At 45.9% G+C, this 19911-nt stretch overlaps 1 protein-coding gene across 1 annotated transcript in view; it reads right to left on the reverse strand.

Annotated features, from left to right (window-relative positions):
* Window positions 1-311: 311 nt before the first annotated feature.
* The window catches only part of LOC139762793 (uncharacterized), a 170056-nt gene continuing 150456 nt past the window's right edge, over window positions 312-19911 (reverse strand). Inside the window, 19 exon segments of the mRNA XM_071687949.1 lie at window positions 312-1495; window positions 1673-1900; window positions 2829-3031; window positions 4082-4230; window positions 4802-4977; window positions 5929-6039; window positions 7158-7353; window positions 8439-8616; window positions 9207-9328; window positions 9815-9978; window positions 11479-11513; window positions 11712-11770; window positions 12277-12543; window positions 13183-13320; window positions 15046-15228; window positions 15589-15758; window positions 16491-16625; window positions 17300-17405; window positions 19708-19880. Of these exon segments, the coding sequence (XP_071544050.1) occupies window positions 1431-1495; window positions 1673-1900; window positions 2829-3031; window positions 4082-4230; window positions 4802-4977; window positions 5929-6039; window positions 7158-7353; window positions 8439-8616; window positions 9207-9328; window positions 9815-9978; window positions 11479-11513; window positions 11712-11770; window positions 12277-12543; window positions 13183-13320; window positions 15046-15228; window positions 15589-15758; window positions 16491-16625; window positions 17300-17405; window positions 19708-19880 (2858 nt within the window). The 3' untranslated portion in view covers window positions 312-1430.

Genomic DNA, 19911 nt, shown 5'->3' on the forward strand with positions numbered 1-19911 from the left:
ATATATATATATATATATATATATATATATATATATATATATATATATATATATATATATATATATATATATATATATATATATATATATATATACATATATATATATATATATATATATATATATATATATATATATATATATATGTATATATATATATATATATCTATATATATATATATATATATATATATATATATATATATATATATATATATATATATATATAACAAAAGGAAATGAAAAACGATAAGTTCTCAAGTGCACTTTCGTGTAATGATGTGATCATTACACGAAAGTGCACTTGGGAACTTATCGTGTGTGTGCGTGTGTGTATGCTTCGCCTGATGGTAACAGCACTGGAATCAAAACGTCGCCTCTGACAAGACTGTCGCTGTTAGTGGACGGATGGTACAAAGACTACGTCGAGAGCCTTCGCTGTGGAGCACACCATACCCTGCTCCTTTATGTAGAGCAGCCTCGAAAGTAGCAGAATCCCATGAGGTGGATTCTGAAGTTGAATATATATATATATATATATATATATATATATATATATATATATATATATATATATATATATATATATATATATATATATATATATATATATATATATGAATGTGTATATCTTACATTTGTCATACAATAGTACTGAGACTCACTGAATATAGAAATCTGAAGCTTGCACACCGAAAGTATGAAAGTAAAGAAGTTTTTTTTCCTAAAATTATTAACAGTGACAAAAGCTATTACACACACACACACACACACACACACACACACACACACACACACACACACGCACACACACACACACACACACACACACACACACACACACACACACACACACACGTTTCAAAATAGGAAATTCTATTCTCGTCTTTGTACATTCACCATTATTGATAGATCTGTCCACATATATAACGTTCTGAAACCTCTGGTCTCGTATATCTGTAAGGACCAGTGGAATGAACCATTTCAGAAGTTAGAGAGTCATTCCCTCACTACCTCCCCCTTCAGGAAGGTCATCGCCTCCTGAAGCAGACGTGTCCCAATTCAGGTCAAGAAGGTCGAGGAGGGAGAGGAAAATAGATAGATATACATATATCCCAAATGTCATATTCGAAAGCTCTCTCATTTGCTCCTTGTGAGAGAAGAGGTCGATGATAATCATTAGACAGATCACTCTGGAGCTAAGCCCTAAGCTTTGATATGTATGGTTTTTGTCGTTCGTATATACCGTATTGCTTGTGTTTCATCATGTGGGTAGAAAATTGAGGGGTTAGGGGGTTGGGTTGGTGTGTTGGTCGTTGGTGGACAACTGCTTTGTTTGTGGTGGCCACGCTAGCAACACTGCCTCTCGTTGTACGGCTCTTGTGGTAAGTAGGTGGCTGAGTGAGTGGAGGTCGTTGGTTTAACTACCCTTAAGTACAGCAGCTGTCCCATTTGGCGTGGTACGTTCCCCCTTTGGAGAGTCCAGTAAAGTCAGCTATTTAGGGAAGGTGGGGGGAGAAAAAAAAAAGAAGAGTTAGGAGAGTTAGAACGTCACTGGGACATTAGAATTATAGAGGTATATTCTCAAAGATTCATGTGTTCGTGTGGTGCGAGACGGTAACGTGTGTGTGTGTGGGGCAAAACCACATTTCGTAAAGGGCGCCTCCCTCACCTGTCCAGCCACCGACTGTTATGGTACCGAGAGGTCCTTCAGGTTGGCCAGGGATGGCAACTGGAGGCGAGGCGGCCGTTAGGATGGTATCCCTCAGGATGTCATCTACGATAGACCAGTTCACGCCATCGAGGCTGCACACCATCGCTCGATCCTTCTTATCCATGGCACACATCTTCCCCGTAGCGGCGTCGAAGCCCACCAGCCGACCAATGTAGGAGGGCAGGGCTGCGTGGGGAGACAGAGGGAACGTGATGAGAGATGTGAGGCGTTGTGGCCGTCTGTGGAAGGGGCAAGAGGGGAAAGAGGGGCAGGTGTGTGTTCTTAGGGTAGAGGGGCAAGTGTGTGTTCTTAGGGTAGAGGGGCAGGTTTGTGTTCTTAGGGTAGAGGGGCAGGTTTGTGTTCTTAGGGTAGATGATCATGGATGTCTACGGGGTGAAGGGGTAGAGAGACAGTGAGGGATGTGTTTACATTATCCCATTTTTTGGAGAGGGTAGAAGAGATTTTCTTTCCAATGTAGATGAATTTGTGGTAAATATTCTCTCCGCTCTCTCATATATCATGTATGGTGATAACATCAACTGGATGGTATATATATATATATATATATATATATATATATATATATATATATATATATATATATATATATATATATATATATATATATATATATATAGATGGTCTATAGATATATAGATGATATATAGATGCACTGACTAGATGATGGAGAATATTTTCAGAAAGTCACCATCTCATGTCCAAGATTGTTATCAACCCATTCCATAATATACTGTAGAGGCACGAATCTCATGGCGCCTGTAATACCCATCACAATTATAAGACTCATCTATAATAGCAATAATTATTACACTTTCCTTTTGGCATGTCACCCAGTAAGCCAAGAACAAGACAGTAGTTCTCCTAGAAGTATGCCACTAATATGCATAACCTGGACAGTACATGTAGGGAGATATGATACGAATATTGTATACATTCTGTTATCTATCTATCTATCAGCCATAACTCCTGTGTTATAGACTGAATGGTATAAACACAGAGACGAAGGTTACCTCCGAGGTATTGATCAAGAAAACATTACGTTTTGCACGTACTTTCCTCTCCCCCAATCCTGCACGACTCACTCCTCTCTTACCTTTCCAAGTGTAGCCATCTTTCGTACAGAAGCAGTAGAGATCTGTGCTCCTGTGGGTGACATCACAGAAGTAGAGGATATCATTGACTTCGTCGTGGGCAGCGTGTCGCCATCCTTTGCCGTCGTCCGAGTAAGCTGTTGTGAGCTGGGTGTTGCACGTCCCCACTGAGTCCTCGAGATAGCAACCATACCAGTCACCAAACCTTGGAGAGGGAAGACCTCACATATAAGTCAAAGGAAGAGGAGATCAACCTGTTATAGGAACTGTGTTCTGGGGGGGGGGATGTATATATGTAAGTATATCACCTCTTCAGGATATATATATATATATATATATATATATATATATATATATATATATATATATATATATATATATATATATATATATATATATATATATATAAAGAGTGTGGTTGAGAGAGCAGAAGAGGGTGTTTTGAAGTGGTTTGGGCACATGGAGAGAATGAGTGAGGAAAGATTGACCAAGAGGATATATGTGTCGGAGGTGGAGGGAACGAGGAGAAGAGGGAGACCAAACTGGAGGTGGAAAGATGGAGTGAAAAAGATTTTGTGTGATCGGGGCCTGAACATGCAGGAGGGTGAGAGGAGGGCAAGGAATAGAGTGAATTGGAGCGATGTGGTATACCGGGGTTGACGTGCTGTCAGTGGATTGAATCAAGGCATGTGAAGCGTCTGGGGTAAACCATGGAAAGCTGTGTAGGTATGTATATTTGCGTGTGTGGACGTATGTATATACATGTGTATGGGGGGGGGGGGTGGGGCCATTTCTTTCGTCTGTTTCCTTGCGCTACCTCGCAAACGCGGGAGACAGCGACAAAGTATGATAAAAAAAATAAAATATATATATATATATATATATATATATATATATATATATATATATATATATATATATATATATATATATATATATATATATATATATATATATATATGTGTGAGTCTATCACCTCTTCAAGAGATCCAGGAGGGAGGCTGAAACTACTTATGTATCTTCTCCGACTGTCGCAGAGGAGGATGTGCGAGGGTCGGGATGTGGGACAGTAAATTGCTTTCTAAGAAAAGGCAAGAGAAGAGGAGGAGGAGGAGGAGGAAGAGGAAGAGGAAGAGGAAGAGGAGGAGGAGGAGGAGGAGGAGGAGCAGGAGGGCTTGACCGCCTCTAAGTTGACCGGTGTGAGAGAGGCGACCAGTTATCAGACGACAAAGTAGGATCATTAGGACCGACTTACCTGACGCCAAAGGTGGCTTCGCCGAAGGGCACCGGACTCCCGCCCATGACGTCGGTAGCGCTGACGATCAAGAGACGCCCATAGCGGGCTTGGAAGCGACACAGGGTGGGTAAGGTAACCACCCCATTCTCTGGTACCTTGAGCTCCGTCTGCCAAGAGCGGGTGGGAAGAAGAAACCTGGTTTTTTCGGGGAATTTTCAACTTATATGCGAGAGCAATGAACGGTTCGTTGTTAGGAACTGAAGGAGAGATTTTCAAGAAAATGCAATGGAATACAAAGGTATGCAAAGGAATGCAAAAAGAAAAAAGAAAAAACACAAAGGAATGCAAAGGAATACAATAGAATGCAGAGGAATACAATGGAATGCAGAGGAATACAATGGAATTTAGGTGAATGCAAAGGTGTAATGCTCATATGGTCAGGACAAGAATGCGATAGAAGACGTAGAACAGTCAGTTGATATAGAAGGAAGAGACTGTTCTACAACTGACTGTTCACCCATCTCATCCTTGTGTCTCCCCTGATGATGTGATCACTACACGAAAGTGCACTTGGGAACTTATCGTATTTCAGTTTTTTCCTTGTAGTTAGGTTATATATATATATATATATATATATATATATATGCAGATATTAGATCTCTCTCTCTCTCTCTCTCTCTCTCTCTCTCTCTCTCTCTCTCTCTCTCTCTCTCTCTCTCTCTCTCTCTCTCTCCTCACCTCACAAGCGTCGGTGAAGATGTAAGCGTTGTGGGAGTACTGGATCTTGAAGGTGTGGAGCTGCAGCATTCCCGCGGGCGCTTGGAAGATGATTTTGGAGACCCGGGTCTTCCTCAGGAAGTCAATGGTGAAGTAATGCCTCCACTCCGATCCCTTCCTGACGGGCGGGCACCAAGCTGGGAGTGAGAGGGAGTGAGAGGGAGTGAGAGGGTGGTGGGAAGTGAGAGGTTAATAAGGTCAGGGTTGTAGGGTGAGAGAGACAGTGAGAGGGGGTCACTGTTGTTGGGTGAGAGAGACAGTGAGAAGGGGGTCAGTGTTGTGGGGTGAGAGATAGTGAGACGGTCATTGTATACCTGTCTTACCCACATGTGCCACACACACCTACCTGAGCCATGTATGTATACCTACCTTACCCACGTGTGCCACACACACCTACCTGAGCCATGTATGTATACCTGTCTTTCCCACGCGTGCCACACACACCTACTTGAGCCATGTATGTATACCTACCTTACCCACATGTGCCGCACACACCTACCTGAGCCATGTATGTATACCTACCTACCCACGTGTGCTACACACCTACCTGAGCCATGTATGTATACCTGCCTCACATGTGCCACACACACCTACCTGAGCCATGTATGTATACCTGCCTCACATGTGCCGCACACACCTACCTGAGCCATGTATGTATACCTGCCTTACCCACATGTGCCACACACACCTACCTGAGCCATGTATGTATACCTACCTTACCCACGTGTGCCACACACACCTACCTGAGCCATGTATGTATACCTGCCTTACCCACGTGTGCCACACACCTACCTGAGCCATGTATGTATACCTGCCTTACCCACATGTGCCACACACCTACCTGAGCCATGTATGTATACCTACCTTACCCACATGTGCCGCACACACCTACCTGAGCCATGTATGTACACCTACCTTACCCACATGTGCCACACACCTACCTGAGCCATGTATGTATACCTGCCTCACATGTGCCACACACACACCTACCTGAGCCATGTATGTATACCTGCCTCACATGTGCCACACACACACCTACCTGAGCCATGTATGTATACCTGCCTCACATGTGCCACACACACACCTACCTGAGCCAGATGTCGATTTAGCCATTGCTGGACTTGTGTTTTGATCTATGGCTGCTGAAGCAGACAGCTGGCATGGGTCCATACTGTCGACCAGCAGGGCCTCGGAACAATCTGTTAGGGGAGGAGAGGTGTTGAGTGGGCTTTGGAGTGGGAGTGGGGTCTCTGAGTGGGGGTGCGTGTGAGGTTGAGAGTGGGTGGCTATGGCGGAGTGGAAGTGGGGCCTCTGAGTGGAGGTGAATGTGAGATTGAGGAAGGTGGGTACGGCAGAGCGGGGCCTCTGAGTGGGGGTGAGTGTGTGGGCACGGCGGAGTGGGAGTGGGGCCTTTGAGTGGGGGTGCGTGTGAGGTTGAGAGAGGGTGGCTATGGCGGAGTGGGAGTAGGGGCCTCTGAGTGGGGGTGCGTATGAGGTTGAGGGAGGGTGGGTACGGCAGAGTGGGAGTAGGGCCTTTGAGTGGGGGTGAGTGTGAGGTTGAGGGAGGGTGGCTATGGCGGAGTGGGAGTGGGGCCTTTGAGTGGGGGTGCGTATGAGGTTGAGGGAGGGTGGCTACGGCGGAGTGGGAGTGGGGCCTTTGAGTGGGGTTGAGTGTGAGGTTACGAGAGGGAACATGAGGATATTGAGACACTTAATTGGCTGAGATGTTTAGTTACTTCTTGTGGTACGCAAAGCTGATGGCAACTTGTGAGCGGACGTAGACTATATGACGTATGGGCTCTGACCAATGCGTAATATGACTCAGTAGCGTAAATCCCTGTCTCTCTCTCTCTCTCTCTTTCTGGCGTATTCTCTGCGTTTATCTTTTTTCTTTCTCTCTGTCTTTCCCCTATCTTTCTCTCTTTACCCTCTCTGTCTCTCTCTGTCTGTCTCTCTGTCTCTCTGTCTCTCTGTCTGTCTGTCTGTCTGTCTGTCTGTCTGTCTCTCTCTCTCTCTCTCTCTCTCTCTCTCTCTCTCTCTCTCTCTCTCTCTCTCTGTCCTCTATCTATCGTCCCTCTGTCTCTTTCTATCCCCCCCCCTCTCTCTCTCTCTCTCTCTCTCTCTCTCTCTCTCTCTATCCTCTGCCTTTCTTTCCCTATCATCTCTCTTTCTGTCCATATCCTTTCTCTCTCTCTCTCTCTCTCTCTCTCTCTCTCTCTCTCTCTCTCTCTCTCTCTCTCTCTCTCTCTCTTTCTTCCAGCTTCCCTTCCTCCCTCCCTCACCCTCCCTCACCCTCCCTCTCCCTCCCAGTCCTCACCGGAGCCGTCCATCTCGTACTGGACATGGGTGGTGCTGGAGCAGTACTTGTAATTGGGCGAGCCAAGTGTGGTACAGACGAGCCTCAGGAGAGTCGTGGCGTTGACGACGCCCAGGCCCTTGGGGAGGATGCCGTCGGGATCCATCGTCAGCGTCAGGTTCACCTCCAGGACGTCCGTGAAGAAGAGGTGGCCGAACTGCCGAAGAACCAAACAGGTTAAGACACAGAAATGATAAGCTCTTCACTATCGTCTTTGTATCTAGGATTACCATGAAGTGACTGAGGCACAGACATGATTATATCTTCACTATCGTCTTTTGTATCTACCATTACCTCAGGTTGAGGCACAGACATGATTATATCTTCACTATCGTCTTTTGTATCTACCATTACCACAGGTTGAGGCACAGAACTAAATATATCTTCACTATCGTCTTTGTATCTAGCATTACCATTAAGTGATTGAGGCACAGACATGATTATATCTTCACTATCGTCTTTTGTATCTAACATTACCACAGGTTGAGGCACAGAACTGAATATATCTTCACTATCGTCTTTGTATCTAACATTACCACAGATTGAGGCACAGAATTGATTATATCTTCACTATCGTCTTTGTATCTAACATTACCACAGATTGAGGCACAGAATTGATTATATCTTCACTATCGTCTTTTGTATCTAACTTTACCACAGGTTGAGGCACAGAATTATTCTGATTATATCTTCACTATCATCTTTGTATCTAGTATTGCCACAGGCTGAGGCACAGAAATGATCATATCCACTCTGTCTGGGAAAGCCTGGCAGAGACCCTGGGAAAGCCTGGCGCAGAGACCCTGGGAAAGTCTGGCGCAGAGACCCTGGGAAAGCCTGGCGCAGAGACCCTGGGAAAGCCTGGCAGAGACCCTGGGAAAGCCTGGCGCAGAGACCCTGGGAAAACTTGGCGCAGAGACCCTGGGAAAGCCTGGCGCAGAGACCCTGGGAAAGCCAGGCAGAGACCCTGGGAAAGCCTGGCAGAGACCCTGGGAAAGCCTGGCGCAGAGACCATAGGAAAGCCTGACGCAGAGACCCTGGGAAAGCCTGGCGCAGAGACCATGGGAAAGCCTGACGCAGAGACCCTGGGAAAGCCTGACGCAGAGACCCTGGGAAAGCCTGGCGCAGAGACCATGGGAAAGCCTGACGCAGAGACCCTGGGAACACTTGGCGCAGAGACCCTGGGAAAGCCTGGCGCAGAGACCCTGGGAAAACCTGGCGCAGAGACCCATCAAAACTTACATCGAAGTCGATATACTGGTTCTCAATGGTGGTGCCGGTGATGTTGGAGTCAACGGTGTCTACGCCACTGACGAACTTGACGTATTTGGGCATCAGGATGCGTAACCTGGCGTCATTGGCTTCCTGGGTAGACTCGTTCACCAGGTGATACGCTCTGGCCGTCAGACCCACTTGGTCCCTGAGGTGAGTAGTGAGGTGAGGGGTTAACTTCTTGAGACACACACACTCACACACACACACACACACACACACACACACAGAGGGAGAGTGTTGACCCCTTTTTAGATACGACGGTGAAGACATCATTGATATAGTAAGGAGATAAAAGAGAATTAAGCACACGGACAAAAGAGAATTAAGCACACGAACAAAAGAGAATTAGGCACACGGACAAAAGAGAATTAGGCACACGGACAAAAGAGAATTAGGCACACGGACAAAAGAGAATTAGGCACACGGACAAAAGAGAATTAGGCACACGGACAAAAGAGAATTAGGCACACGGACAAAAGAGAATTAAGCACACGGACAAAAGAGAATTAAGCACACGGACAAAAGAGAATTAGGCACACGGACAAAAGAGAATTAAGCACACGAACATTCCTGGGGAGAGGCAGAGATTTCTACACCACAGAGATGAATGAAGAGCAGCGCTTTGTTTACCCTCTGATATAATCATTATGGGGGCTCTAGAGACATATGATTCTACATTGTTTGCAGCCTCCTTGGGCAAATAGATTTTGGACAAACAACGATGCTTTGCCTTACCCTTGGGCAAACCGAGTTTTGGTTGGGTCCGTGAGAAGGAACTCTGTCACGATCTTCTCTTCCCGGGCTCCCGACGTGTCCAAGGTGAGAGGCTTCTCGATGACAACTATAACAGTTTCCGCCTGCGAGATAGATGGATAGGTAGATAGATGAATAGATAGATAAATAGATAGATAGATAGATAGATAGATGAATAAATAGATAGATAGAGAGATAGGTGAATAAATAGATAGATAGATAGATGTATAGGTGAATAAATAGATAGATAGATAGATAAAGAGATAGATGGATAGATAGATAGATAGATAAATAGATAAATAGATAGATGGATAGATAGATACATAGATAGATAGATAGATAGATAGATAGATAGATAGATGATAGATAGATAGAGAGATAGATAGATAGATAGATAGATAGGTAGATAGATAGATAGATAGAAACATAGATAGATAAGGAGATAGACATATAGATAGAGAGAGAACGTAAGAATCACAAGGTCTCAGTGAAGTGGGGTTAGGGGTAGTATGATCACACACACAAGCCACACACCAAGCTATACCATACTCCAGCCTGAACAGGGCGCTGGGCCCACCTTCGGAACTTACGTTGATTGCGAAGTGGATGTCTATCGTGGCTGGTGCGTTGGGATGGTCCGCTATCCAGAGGTCAGCTTCAAACCATATCTGGTCGTCTTCGGGTTGAGCAACGTTATGCCCATAGGTGATTCCTTGAACGAGAGAGAGAGTGGGAAGCATTATTATCAAGGAGTCTTAAAGGTTTTTCTCTCTCGTCAGTCCATTTTCACTTCGTTCAGCTCTGGAGCTGCGCCGCTTCCAGGAGCAGGGGAAGGAGGAGGAAGGACTCTCTTTGGAGAAGGGATGGTCTTTGAGGAGGATTGTATAATTAGTCCTCCTACAATGATATAGGCCTCGCCAGAGGTGAATATTCTCTCTCTCTACTATCCTCTCTCTCTCTCTCTCTCTCTCTCTCTCTCTCTCCTTCTCCCTCTCCCCTCCTCCCTAGCTCTCGAGTCCTTTCCTCAGTTCAATCCCGTCCCACTATAGTAGTCGTTCTCCTGACACCTCAGCTGGTAGTCAGGTGAGCAGGAGAGCACCTCCACGGTTACTGTAGGTTGACGTGAGTGCTGTCGGCTCGTGAATGGCGGAGAGTAGCTGGAGTTCTGTGTTACCTGGGTGGGTGTGAGGTCAAGTTCCACGACATCCGTGTTTCCCAGCGACATGGACATATTGTGGGAGGGAGGGTGAGTGATGTGTAGTGGAGGATTATACGTCTGTGGGGAGAGGTGAGGTGAGTGTGTTGTGTGGAGATTTAGTCTGTGGGAAAGGAGAGAGTTGTACTCTGGGGAGGGAGAGAGTTGTGGGAGTGACTACTCTGGGAAAGGGAGAGATGTGAGTGGGGAGGAGGAGTGTTAGTGGAGAGAGACTAGTATACCATTGTGGTGAGATAGGATGTAGTTAGGGAGAGATTGTACCAAGTGAGAAGGGAGAGTGTTGTACTAGTGAGGGGAGGGAGAGAGTTAAATGTGGAGTCTGTTATCTGGGGGGTGAGAGGAGATGTTCCAGAGACAGACATCAGATAAGCTTCAACATGCGATAATAGGAAAAGATCTTGGGAAGAGAGAGAGAAGAGATAAGGTTTAGTGGGAAAGAGAAAAACGAGATAAGAATACAAATCTGTAGAGGAGGAGGAGATGGAGAGAGAAGTAGTATGTTAGATGGAGAGACTATCATGGGAGAGAGGAAGAAGTCTGTGATAGCTAACACGTGGAAAGAGAGAGATTTTAGGGGAGATTTGACACACTGTGGTGGGTGGGAGAGAAGGGAAGAGAAGCTTGACAGTTCGTGGTGAGGGAGAGAGAGTAGCTAGGAGAGCCATCTAGTAACCACCTCGGAAGGATCACACTGAGGGAGGGAGAGATGTTAGTGGGAGAGACTTGTACCAATCTGTGAGAAAGGGAGAGATGCTTGTACTAGTTTGTGGGAGGGAGAGAGATGTTAGTGTAAGAGACTAGTACCAGTCTGTGGGAAAGGGAGGGAGAGATGTTAGTATGACAGACATAGGACAAAGAGACAGATAGCAAACATCTCGTTCAAGAGGTAGGGAAAGGAGACATAGGACAGAGAGACAGACAGAATACAAGCATCTCGTTCAAGAGGTAGGGAAAGGAGACATAGGACAGAGAGACAGACAGAATACAAACATCTCGTTCAAGAGGTAGGGAAAGGAGACATAGGACAGAGAGACAGACAGAATACAAACATCTCGTTCAAGAGATCGGGAGGACTGGGGATCAGGAGCCCCTGAGAGTAGAACGTCTCCGTAGATCAGCTAATCACAGATAATGACACAAAGAGACATCTCTCTCAGGGGCTCGATCTTGCCATCACATCTGTGGTGGCGCATGGGATGGATGAAGGCGACAAAGGAAGTTTGACAGCTTTCGTTGTGTGACGTGGAAGATATCAGAGGAGCAACACTCACCGGAAGCCATGAACAGTGGCGAAGGCCCGACCCCCGTCGGAAGTCGTCATCACACCCACCTGAAGAAGAAGGAGGACTTTGATATAAGCATACTAAAGACCTCGAAGACGGAGACTTATACATTCAGCAGCGATTACGGTGTGTAGATGGCGAAAAAACCTCCTTGTGTCCCCCCTTACACCTTCTAATGTGACAAGTTCGAATACTTGTAGAGTTCTTATGGAAGTATCGATGATCATTGAAGTCTAAAGACCTTACTGAAGGCATAAGAATATTGTAGTTGCTCAAGGGAGATAAAGGGAGAGGATCTTTTCTTATATGACACAGACGAACAGATTGAAATAAACACAAACACGCGCTCGCGCGCATATGGTTTAGTGTGTGTGTGTGTGTGTGTGTGTGTGTGTGTGTGTGTGTGTGTGTCTGCATACATACACAGGAGCACAGACATGATACACATGAACAAAGTTAAGAGACGGGGGTCAACACGAGTATGTAAACACCCACCTCCTCATAACACACAAATAGCACTCACACAGACAGATAGATAGACAGATAGACAGACCTCCAGCGGGATGGTGACGTCCCTGGGGATAGTGATGGCCACCCCAGTCCACAACCTCAACCCTGGGGTCACGACCGTATTGTTCTCCAAGAGCGAGAGCCTCAAGCCCGTCGTGTTAACGGGGTCAGGCACATAAGCTGTTGTTGCCTTGGTGAGGTCGAAGCTGTATGTGGCTGGGCTGGCGGACCCCTCGGTTAGGTCCATGTTCAACGTGAAGGCAGACAGGGCCGAGTTCGGGAGGAACATCACCCCAACGCGAAGAACCACCTGACGAAGGAGAGAGAGAGAGAGATGGGGGGAATGACTGACTGGCTGGTCCTGTAGGAGGGGAAGAACCACCTGAGGAAGGAGAGATGGGGGGAATGACTGACTGACTGATCCTATAGGAGGGGAAGAACCCCCTGACGAAGGAGAGAGAAATATGGAGGGAATGACTGACTGACTGATCCTGTAGGAGGGGAAGAACCACCTGACGAAGGAGAGATGGAGGAGGGAATGACTGACTGACTGATCCTGTAGGAGGAGGGGATGTTGGGGTGAGGATGACCTGATGTTGGTGGATGATGTTGAGCTACCGACGAAGGAGAGATGGAGGGACTGACTGACTGATCCTGTAGGATGGGGTGTTGGAGAGAGGTTGACTTACCTGATGGTGGTGTAGGATTCTAAACAGATGAAGGGTTGTTACAATACAAGAAGGGTACTTGGGAAAGCTAGATAACAGATGACCTGATGGTTTGAAGAATGTTAAGCTAACGAAGGACTGTTATAATACAAGAAGGGTACATTTGAGTCCATGGGAAAAATGAAACACGATAAGTTCCCAAGTGCACTTTCGTGTCATAATCACATCCTCAGGGAAGATACAAGAAAGAAATACAACAGTTGATATACAACGAAGCTTACCAGATTTTCCGTAGTGTTTTCAGACATTTGGTAGTGGCAGACTTCCTTGAGCGCTATCTCCAACACCTCTTCTGTATCTGTGGTCGTCTTTGCCGAGATAACATTGGATGGGATGAGGCAAGGTACGTTCTCCCCCACCTGGTCGAGATAAGTGGGGGAATGGAGGATGAGCACTTAAGCATACTGACTTGTAAGAGTGTGAGATGTTTTATTACGATATAAGATAAGATAAGATGATAAGATAACAAGATTGGATAGGAGGTACGTTCTCACCCACTTGGTCTAGATAAGTGGGGGAATGGAGGATGAGCACTTAAGCATACTGACTTTTAAGAGTATGAGATGTTTTATTACGATATAAGATAAGATAAGATGATAAGATAAGATAAGATAGGATAGGAGGTACGTTCTCACCCACTTGGTCTAGATAAGTGGGAGAATGGAGGATAAGCACTTGAGCATACTGGCTTGTAAGAGTGTGAGATGTGTTATTAGGATAAGATAATAAAATCAGATGATAAGATAAGATAATAAGATACGATAAGATAGGAGAAGGCATATGATAGAGTTGATAGAGATGCTCTGTGGAAGGTATTAAGAATATATGGTGTGGGAGGCAAGTTGTTAGAAGCAGTGAAAAGTTTTTATCGAGGATGTAAGGCATGTGTACGTGTAGGAAGAGAGGAAAGTGATTGGTTCTCAGTGAATGTAGGTTTGCGGCAGGGGTGTGTGATGTCTCCATGGTTGTTTAATTTGTTTATGGATGGGGTTGTAAGGGAGGTAAATGCAAGAGTCCTGGAAAGAGGGGCAAGTATGAAGTCTGTTGGGGATGAGAGAGCTTGGGAAGTGAGTCAGTTGTTGTTCGCTGATGATACAGCGCTGGTGGCTGATTCATGTGAGAAACTGCAGAAGCTGGTGACTGAGTTTGGTAAAGTGTGTGGAAGAAGAAAGTTGAGAGTAAATGTGAATAAGAGCAAGGTTATTAGGTACAGTAGGGGTGAGGGTCAAGTCAATTGGGAGGTGAGTTTGAATGGAGAAAAACTGGAGGAAGTGAAGTGTTTTAGATATCTGGGAGTGGATCTGTCAGCGGATGGAACCATGGAAGCGGAAGTGGATCATAGGGTGGGGGAGGGGGCGAAAATTTTGGGAGCCTTGAAAAATGTGTGGAAGTCGAGAACATTATCTCGGAAAGCGAAAATGGGTATGTTTGAGGGAATAGTGGTTCCAACAATGTTGTATGGTTGCGAGGCGTGGGCTATGGATAGAGATGTGCGCAGGAGGATGGATGTGCTGGAAATGAGATGTTTGAGGACAATGTGTGGTGTGAGGTGGTTTGATCGAGTAAGTAACGTAAGGGTAAGAGAGATGTGTGGAAATAAAAAGAGCGTGGTTGAGAGAGCAGAAGAGGGTGTTTTGAAATGGTTTGGGCACATGGAGAGAATGAGTGAGGAGAGATTGACCAAGAGGATATATGTGTCGGAGGTGGAGGGAACGAGGAGAAGAGGGAGACCAAATTGGAGGTGGAAAGATGGAGTGAAAAAGATTTTGTGTGATCGGGGCCTGAACATGCAGGAGGGTGAAAGGAGGGCAAGGAATAGAGTGAATTGGAGTCATGTGGTATACAGGGGTTGACGTGCTGTCAGTGGATTGAATCAAGGCATGTGAAGCGTCTGGGGTAAACCATGGAAAGCTGTGTAGGTATGTATATTTGCGTGTGTGGACGTATGTATATACATGTGTATGGGGGTGGGTTGGGCCATTTCTTTCGTCTGTTTCCTTGCGCTACCTCGCAAACGCGGGAGACAGCGACAAAGTAAAAAAAAAAAAAAAAAAAAAAAAAAAAAGATAGGATAGGAGGCTCACTGAGTAAACAGCCCCGAAGCAGATCGTGAAGTCTGTCAGTTCCGTGTTCCTTAACGTCGCTGTCACCTCCTGCTGGTAACCCTCGAGGACAGTGAGGGTGAAGTCGACCAGCTTCATCACGCCCTCGTAGGCGTCGGGTGTCGAGTCTGTAGCGGACACTGTCACCCCAAGGGGCCCGCCCACCTGTTGGGGAAACAGAGGGTTATACTGGGTCATCTTGGCGCTACCAGATGATGGAAAGAAAGAGAGAGAGATGATGATGATGGAAGGTTTACCTGTCTGAGTTCTGTGTGAGGTTTGTGTTTGATGGTCGGTCGGGGGGGGTGGGGGGGGGTTTATCAGACCACCTCACCAAGACCTTAGTGTGGTCTGTGGATCTAGTGTAACTCTCTCTCTCTCTCTCTCTCTCTCTCTCTCTCTCTCTCTCTCTCTCTCTCTCTCTCTCTCTCTCTCTCTCTCCCATCCAATGTAACTCTCTCTCTCTCTCTCTCTCTCTCTCTCTCTCTCTCTCTCTCTCTCTCTCTCTCTCTCTCTCTCTCTCACCGGTGTGAGGGGACCCAGGACGGTGAGGGCCTGCGTCACGACGGTCGGTGTCCCCAGGTCATCCAGGGTCATCGTCAGCGTTCCTGCGCCGTCGCTGACGCCCTTCAGCAGGACGCCCACGGCGATCGCGTCCACGTCGGCGATGGGCGCCGGGTAAAAGCTGCCCGAACCTTTATGAACGTAGATGAAAACAAGATGAAAAAAATAATGGACGAACTTATCGTTCAGTCTAAGTATCTATCTATCTATTGTAATCAGTCTATCTATTCGTCTGTCTATATCATCTATCGTTATATCTTTCCCTAGTTCACTGGTCTTCTCGATATTGCTAACACACATGCACTGTGGATATCCACTGTGAAGAACGTGGACGTCCACTGTGGAAAAAGTGGACGTCCATTGCAAAAAACGTGGACATCCACTGTGAAAAAGTGGACGTCCACTGTAAAAGAGTGGACGTCCACCGTGAAAAACTGGACATCCACTGTGAAAAGTGGACGTCCACTGCGAAAACGTAGACATCCACTGTAAAAAACATGAACATCCATTGTGAAAATGTGGACGTCCACTGTGAAAACGTGGACGTCCACTGCGAAAAAGTGGACGTCCACTGTGAAAACGTGGACATCCACTATAAACAACATGGACATCCACTGTAAAAGGCATGCAAGAAAGAGTACTCGAGTCCACATTGATGAAAATAGAGAGAGTGGTTGAATGCTGGACACAAAGACAGACAGACAGACAAAGACAGACAGACAGACAAAGACAGACAGACAGACACAGACAGACAGCCAGACAGACAGACAGACAGACACACATACACACACACACACACACACACACACACACACACACACACACACACACACACACACATACACACAGGGCCGTGTACATACCTAAGTTACGTAGGATACCCAGATCCAGCACAGCGCGAAGCCCCCAGTTTGTAGAGTCATGCACTAGTGTGGTAGACTGGTAGAGGATGTCTTCCTTGCCATAAGGCTCCTTGTCCACGCATGGGAAGTTGGCTCCTGCCATGAAATAAGGAAGAGGAGGAGGAGGAGGTTGTTAGCTGAGAGGCCATGGGCAACTGGGGGCGCCCCTAATAAAAGCCATGTCATGAAGACTTATTATCTATCTATCTATATATTTATCATGTAATGGACACATGGAATGGATGATAATGATCTATCTCCAGGCGTCGAAGGGTTCGAACCCATCCCCTACCGCGAGGCGGGTCGGGACGCCAACCGACAGACCACGAGGCGAGAGGAAGTGGATACGGAAAGTTTTTTCATTTTCTCGCCTCGTCGTCCAAAACGGCCAGCATGTCGGGCCCTGGCACGGGGTAGGGATGGGTTCGAACCCCTTTTGCCTCGAAGTCCAATTTGGCCAGCGAGTCGGGCCCTGGCACGCGGTAAGGATGGGTTCAAACCCCTTTTGCCTCGTAGTGCAAAATGGCCAGCGTGTCGGGCCCTGGCACGGGGTAGGGATGGGTTCGAACCCCTTTTCCCTCGTAGTCCAAAGTGGCCAGCGTGCCGGACCCTGGCACGCGGTAGGGATGGGTTCGAACCCCTTTTCCCTCACAGTCCAAAATTGGCCAGCGTGTCGGGCCCTGCCACGCGTGTAGGGATGGGGTTCGAACCCCATCCTTCGACGCCCGGAGGTAAATCTCAACCATATAAATACCGTGAAAGCGACTTACCTACATCGAGTATCAGGATCTTACAAAGACTGATGATTTCAACGTCGTCTACCTCAGCTGTGATGGTGTACTTCCCTACAGTCCCGGGCTGAGGCTTAAACACGACCTGTGGGTTGGGAGGCAAATGGACCCCAAAGAGCCAAATGAGGACTTGGGCACGTAGGAACGAGTCTACCTATACAAGCAAAGAGCCAAATGAGGACTTGGGGACGTAGGAATGAGTCTACCTATACAAGCAAAGAGCCAAATGAGGACTTGGGCACGTAGGAACGAGTCTACCTATACAAGCAAAGAGCCAAATGAGGACTTGGGGACGTAGGAATGAGTCTACCCATACAAGCAAAGAGCCAAATGAGGACTTGGGCACGTAGGAACGAGTCTACCTATACAAGCAAAGAGCCAAATGAGGACTTGGGCACGTAGGAACGAGTCTACCTATACAAGCAAAGAGCCAAATGAGGACTTGGGGACGTAGGAATGAGTCTACCTACACACAAGCGATCAGGAGAGAGACAGACTTGCAACTACAATATTGACTCTTATGTTGATAGGTATATAGGATGACCTACATTGATGAGTGTGTGGGTTGAGACTCTTACAAACGACATGGATGTCTATTCAAGGATAACATGGGATAGCAAGCAGGCTCCACTGTTGTGGAGTTCTGGTTTCGGAAGAGACTCAAAGGTTGTGATATTGAACAGTGGCTTCTACCATATATTCTACAGTCTCTTTGTGTTATTATGGTATAAATGAGACTCACAATGTCTGAGAGATGATCACATATGTACACATCCATCACACACACACACACACACACACACACACACACACACACACACATATATATATATATATATTGGAAAGGATCACAATTTTGCGCGTGATCAAGATATTCCTATGAGTCCACGTGGAAAATGAAACTCGAAAAGTTCCCAAATGCACTTTCGTGTAATAATCACATGTTTACCAAATGGCGTCCTAGCTTCGTCTCTTCGATGTATATCAACTGACTGTTATATTTCTCTCTTGTCTCCCCTGATGATGTGATTATTACACGAAAGTGCACTTGGGAACTTTTCGTGTTTCATTTTTTTTTTTTTTTTTTTTTTTTTTTAAATTTTCCAAAAGAAGGAACAGAGGGGGCCAGTTGAGGATATTCCAAAAAAGGCCCAGTCCTCTGTTCTTAGCGCTACCTCGCTAACGCGGGAAATGGCGAATAGTTTAAAAGAAAGAAAAATATATATATATATATATATATATATATATATATATATTTTTTTTTTTATTATACTTTGTCGCTGTCTCCCGCGTTTGCGAGGTAGCGCAAGGAAACAGACGAAAAAAAATGGCCCAACCCCCCCCCCCCATACACATGTATATACATACGTCCACACACGCAAATATACATACCTACACAGCTTTCCATGGTTTACCCCAGACGCTTCACATGCCTTGATTCAATCCACTGACAGCACGTCAACCCTGGTATACCACATCGCTCCAATTCACTCTATTCCTTGCCCTCCTTTCACCCTCCTGCATGTTCAGGCCCCGATCACACAAAATCTTTTTCACTCCATCTTTCCACCTCCAATTTGGTCTCCCTCTTCTCCTTGTTCCCTCCACCTCCGACACATATATCCTCTTGGTCAACCTTTCCTCACTCATCCTCTCCATGTGCCCAAACCACTTCAAAACACCCTCTTCTGCTCTCTCAACCACGCTCTTTTTATTTCCACACATCTCTCTTACCCTTACGTTACTCACTCGATCAAACCACCTCACACCACACATTGTCCTCAAACATCTCATTTCCAGCACATCCATCCTCCTGCGCACAACTCTATCCATAGCCCACGCCTCGCAACCATACAACCATACATATATATATATATATATATATATATATATATATATATATATATATTTTTTTTTTTTTTTTTTTTCATACTATTTGCCATTTCCCGCGTTAGCGAGGTAGCGTTAAGAACAGAGAACTGGGCCTTAGAGGGAATATCCTCACCTGACCCCCTTCTCTGTTCCTTCTTTTGGAAAATTAAAAAAAAACAAGAAAGGGGAGGATTTCCAGCCATCCGCTCCCTCCCCTTTTAGTCGCCTTCTACGACACGCAGGGAATACGTGGGAAGTATTCTTTCTCCCCTATGCCCAGGGATATATATATATATATATGTATATATATATATATATATATATATATATATATATATATATATATATATATATATATATATATATATATATATATATACATGTATCAGCATTTGTTTCCAGTAGCCCCAACACACGTCTCAGTAGCCACTCTGTCTCTCTCTCTCTCTCTCTCTCTCTCTCTCTCTCTCTCTCTCTCTCTCTCTCTCTCAAAGAACGTTATCTCAACCTCTTACCGTTATCAGCTGAGGGACACCTGGGAGGATGTCGCCTGCCGCCCTGGGTAAAATCTCAAACACCGAGACTTCGGGAGGTGGTGTGGGCGTTGTTGCATCCACGAGAAAGCTGTCCCACCCAGTCCAGATGAGGTTTGGCGGCATATGCAGACCAACGGTGAGGTTGTAGGTTCCTGGCGATCAGAGATCCAACGTTCAATTGCA

Source organism: Panulirus ornatus, chromosome 44, assembly GCF_036320965.1.
Source record: "Panulirus ornatus isolate Po-2019 chromosome 44, ASM3632096v1, whole genome shotgun sequence".
NCBI classification, from domain to species: Eukaryota; Metazoa; Arthropoda; class Malacostraca; order Decapoda; family Palinuridae; genus Panulirus; species Panulirus ornatus.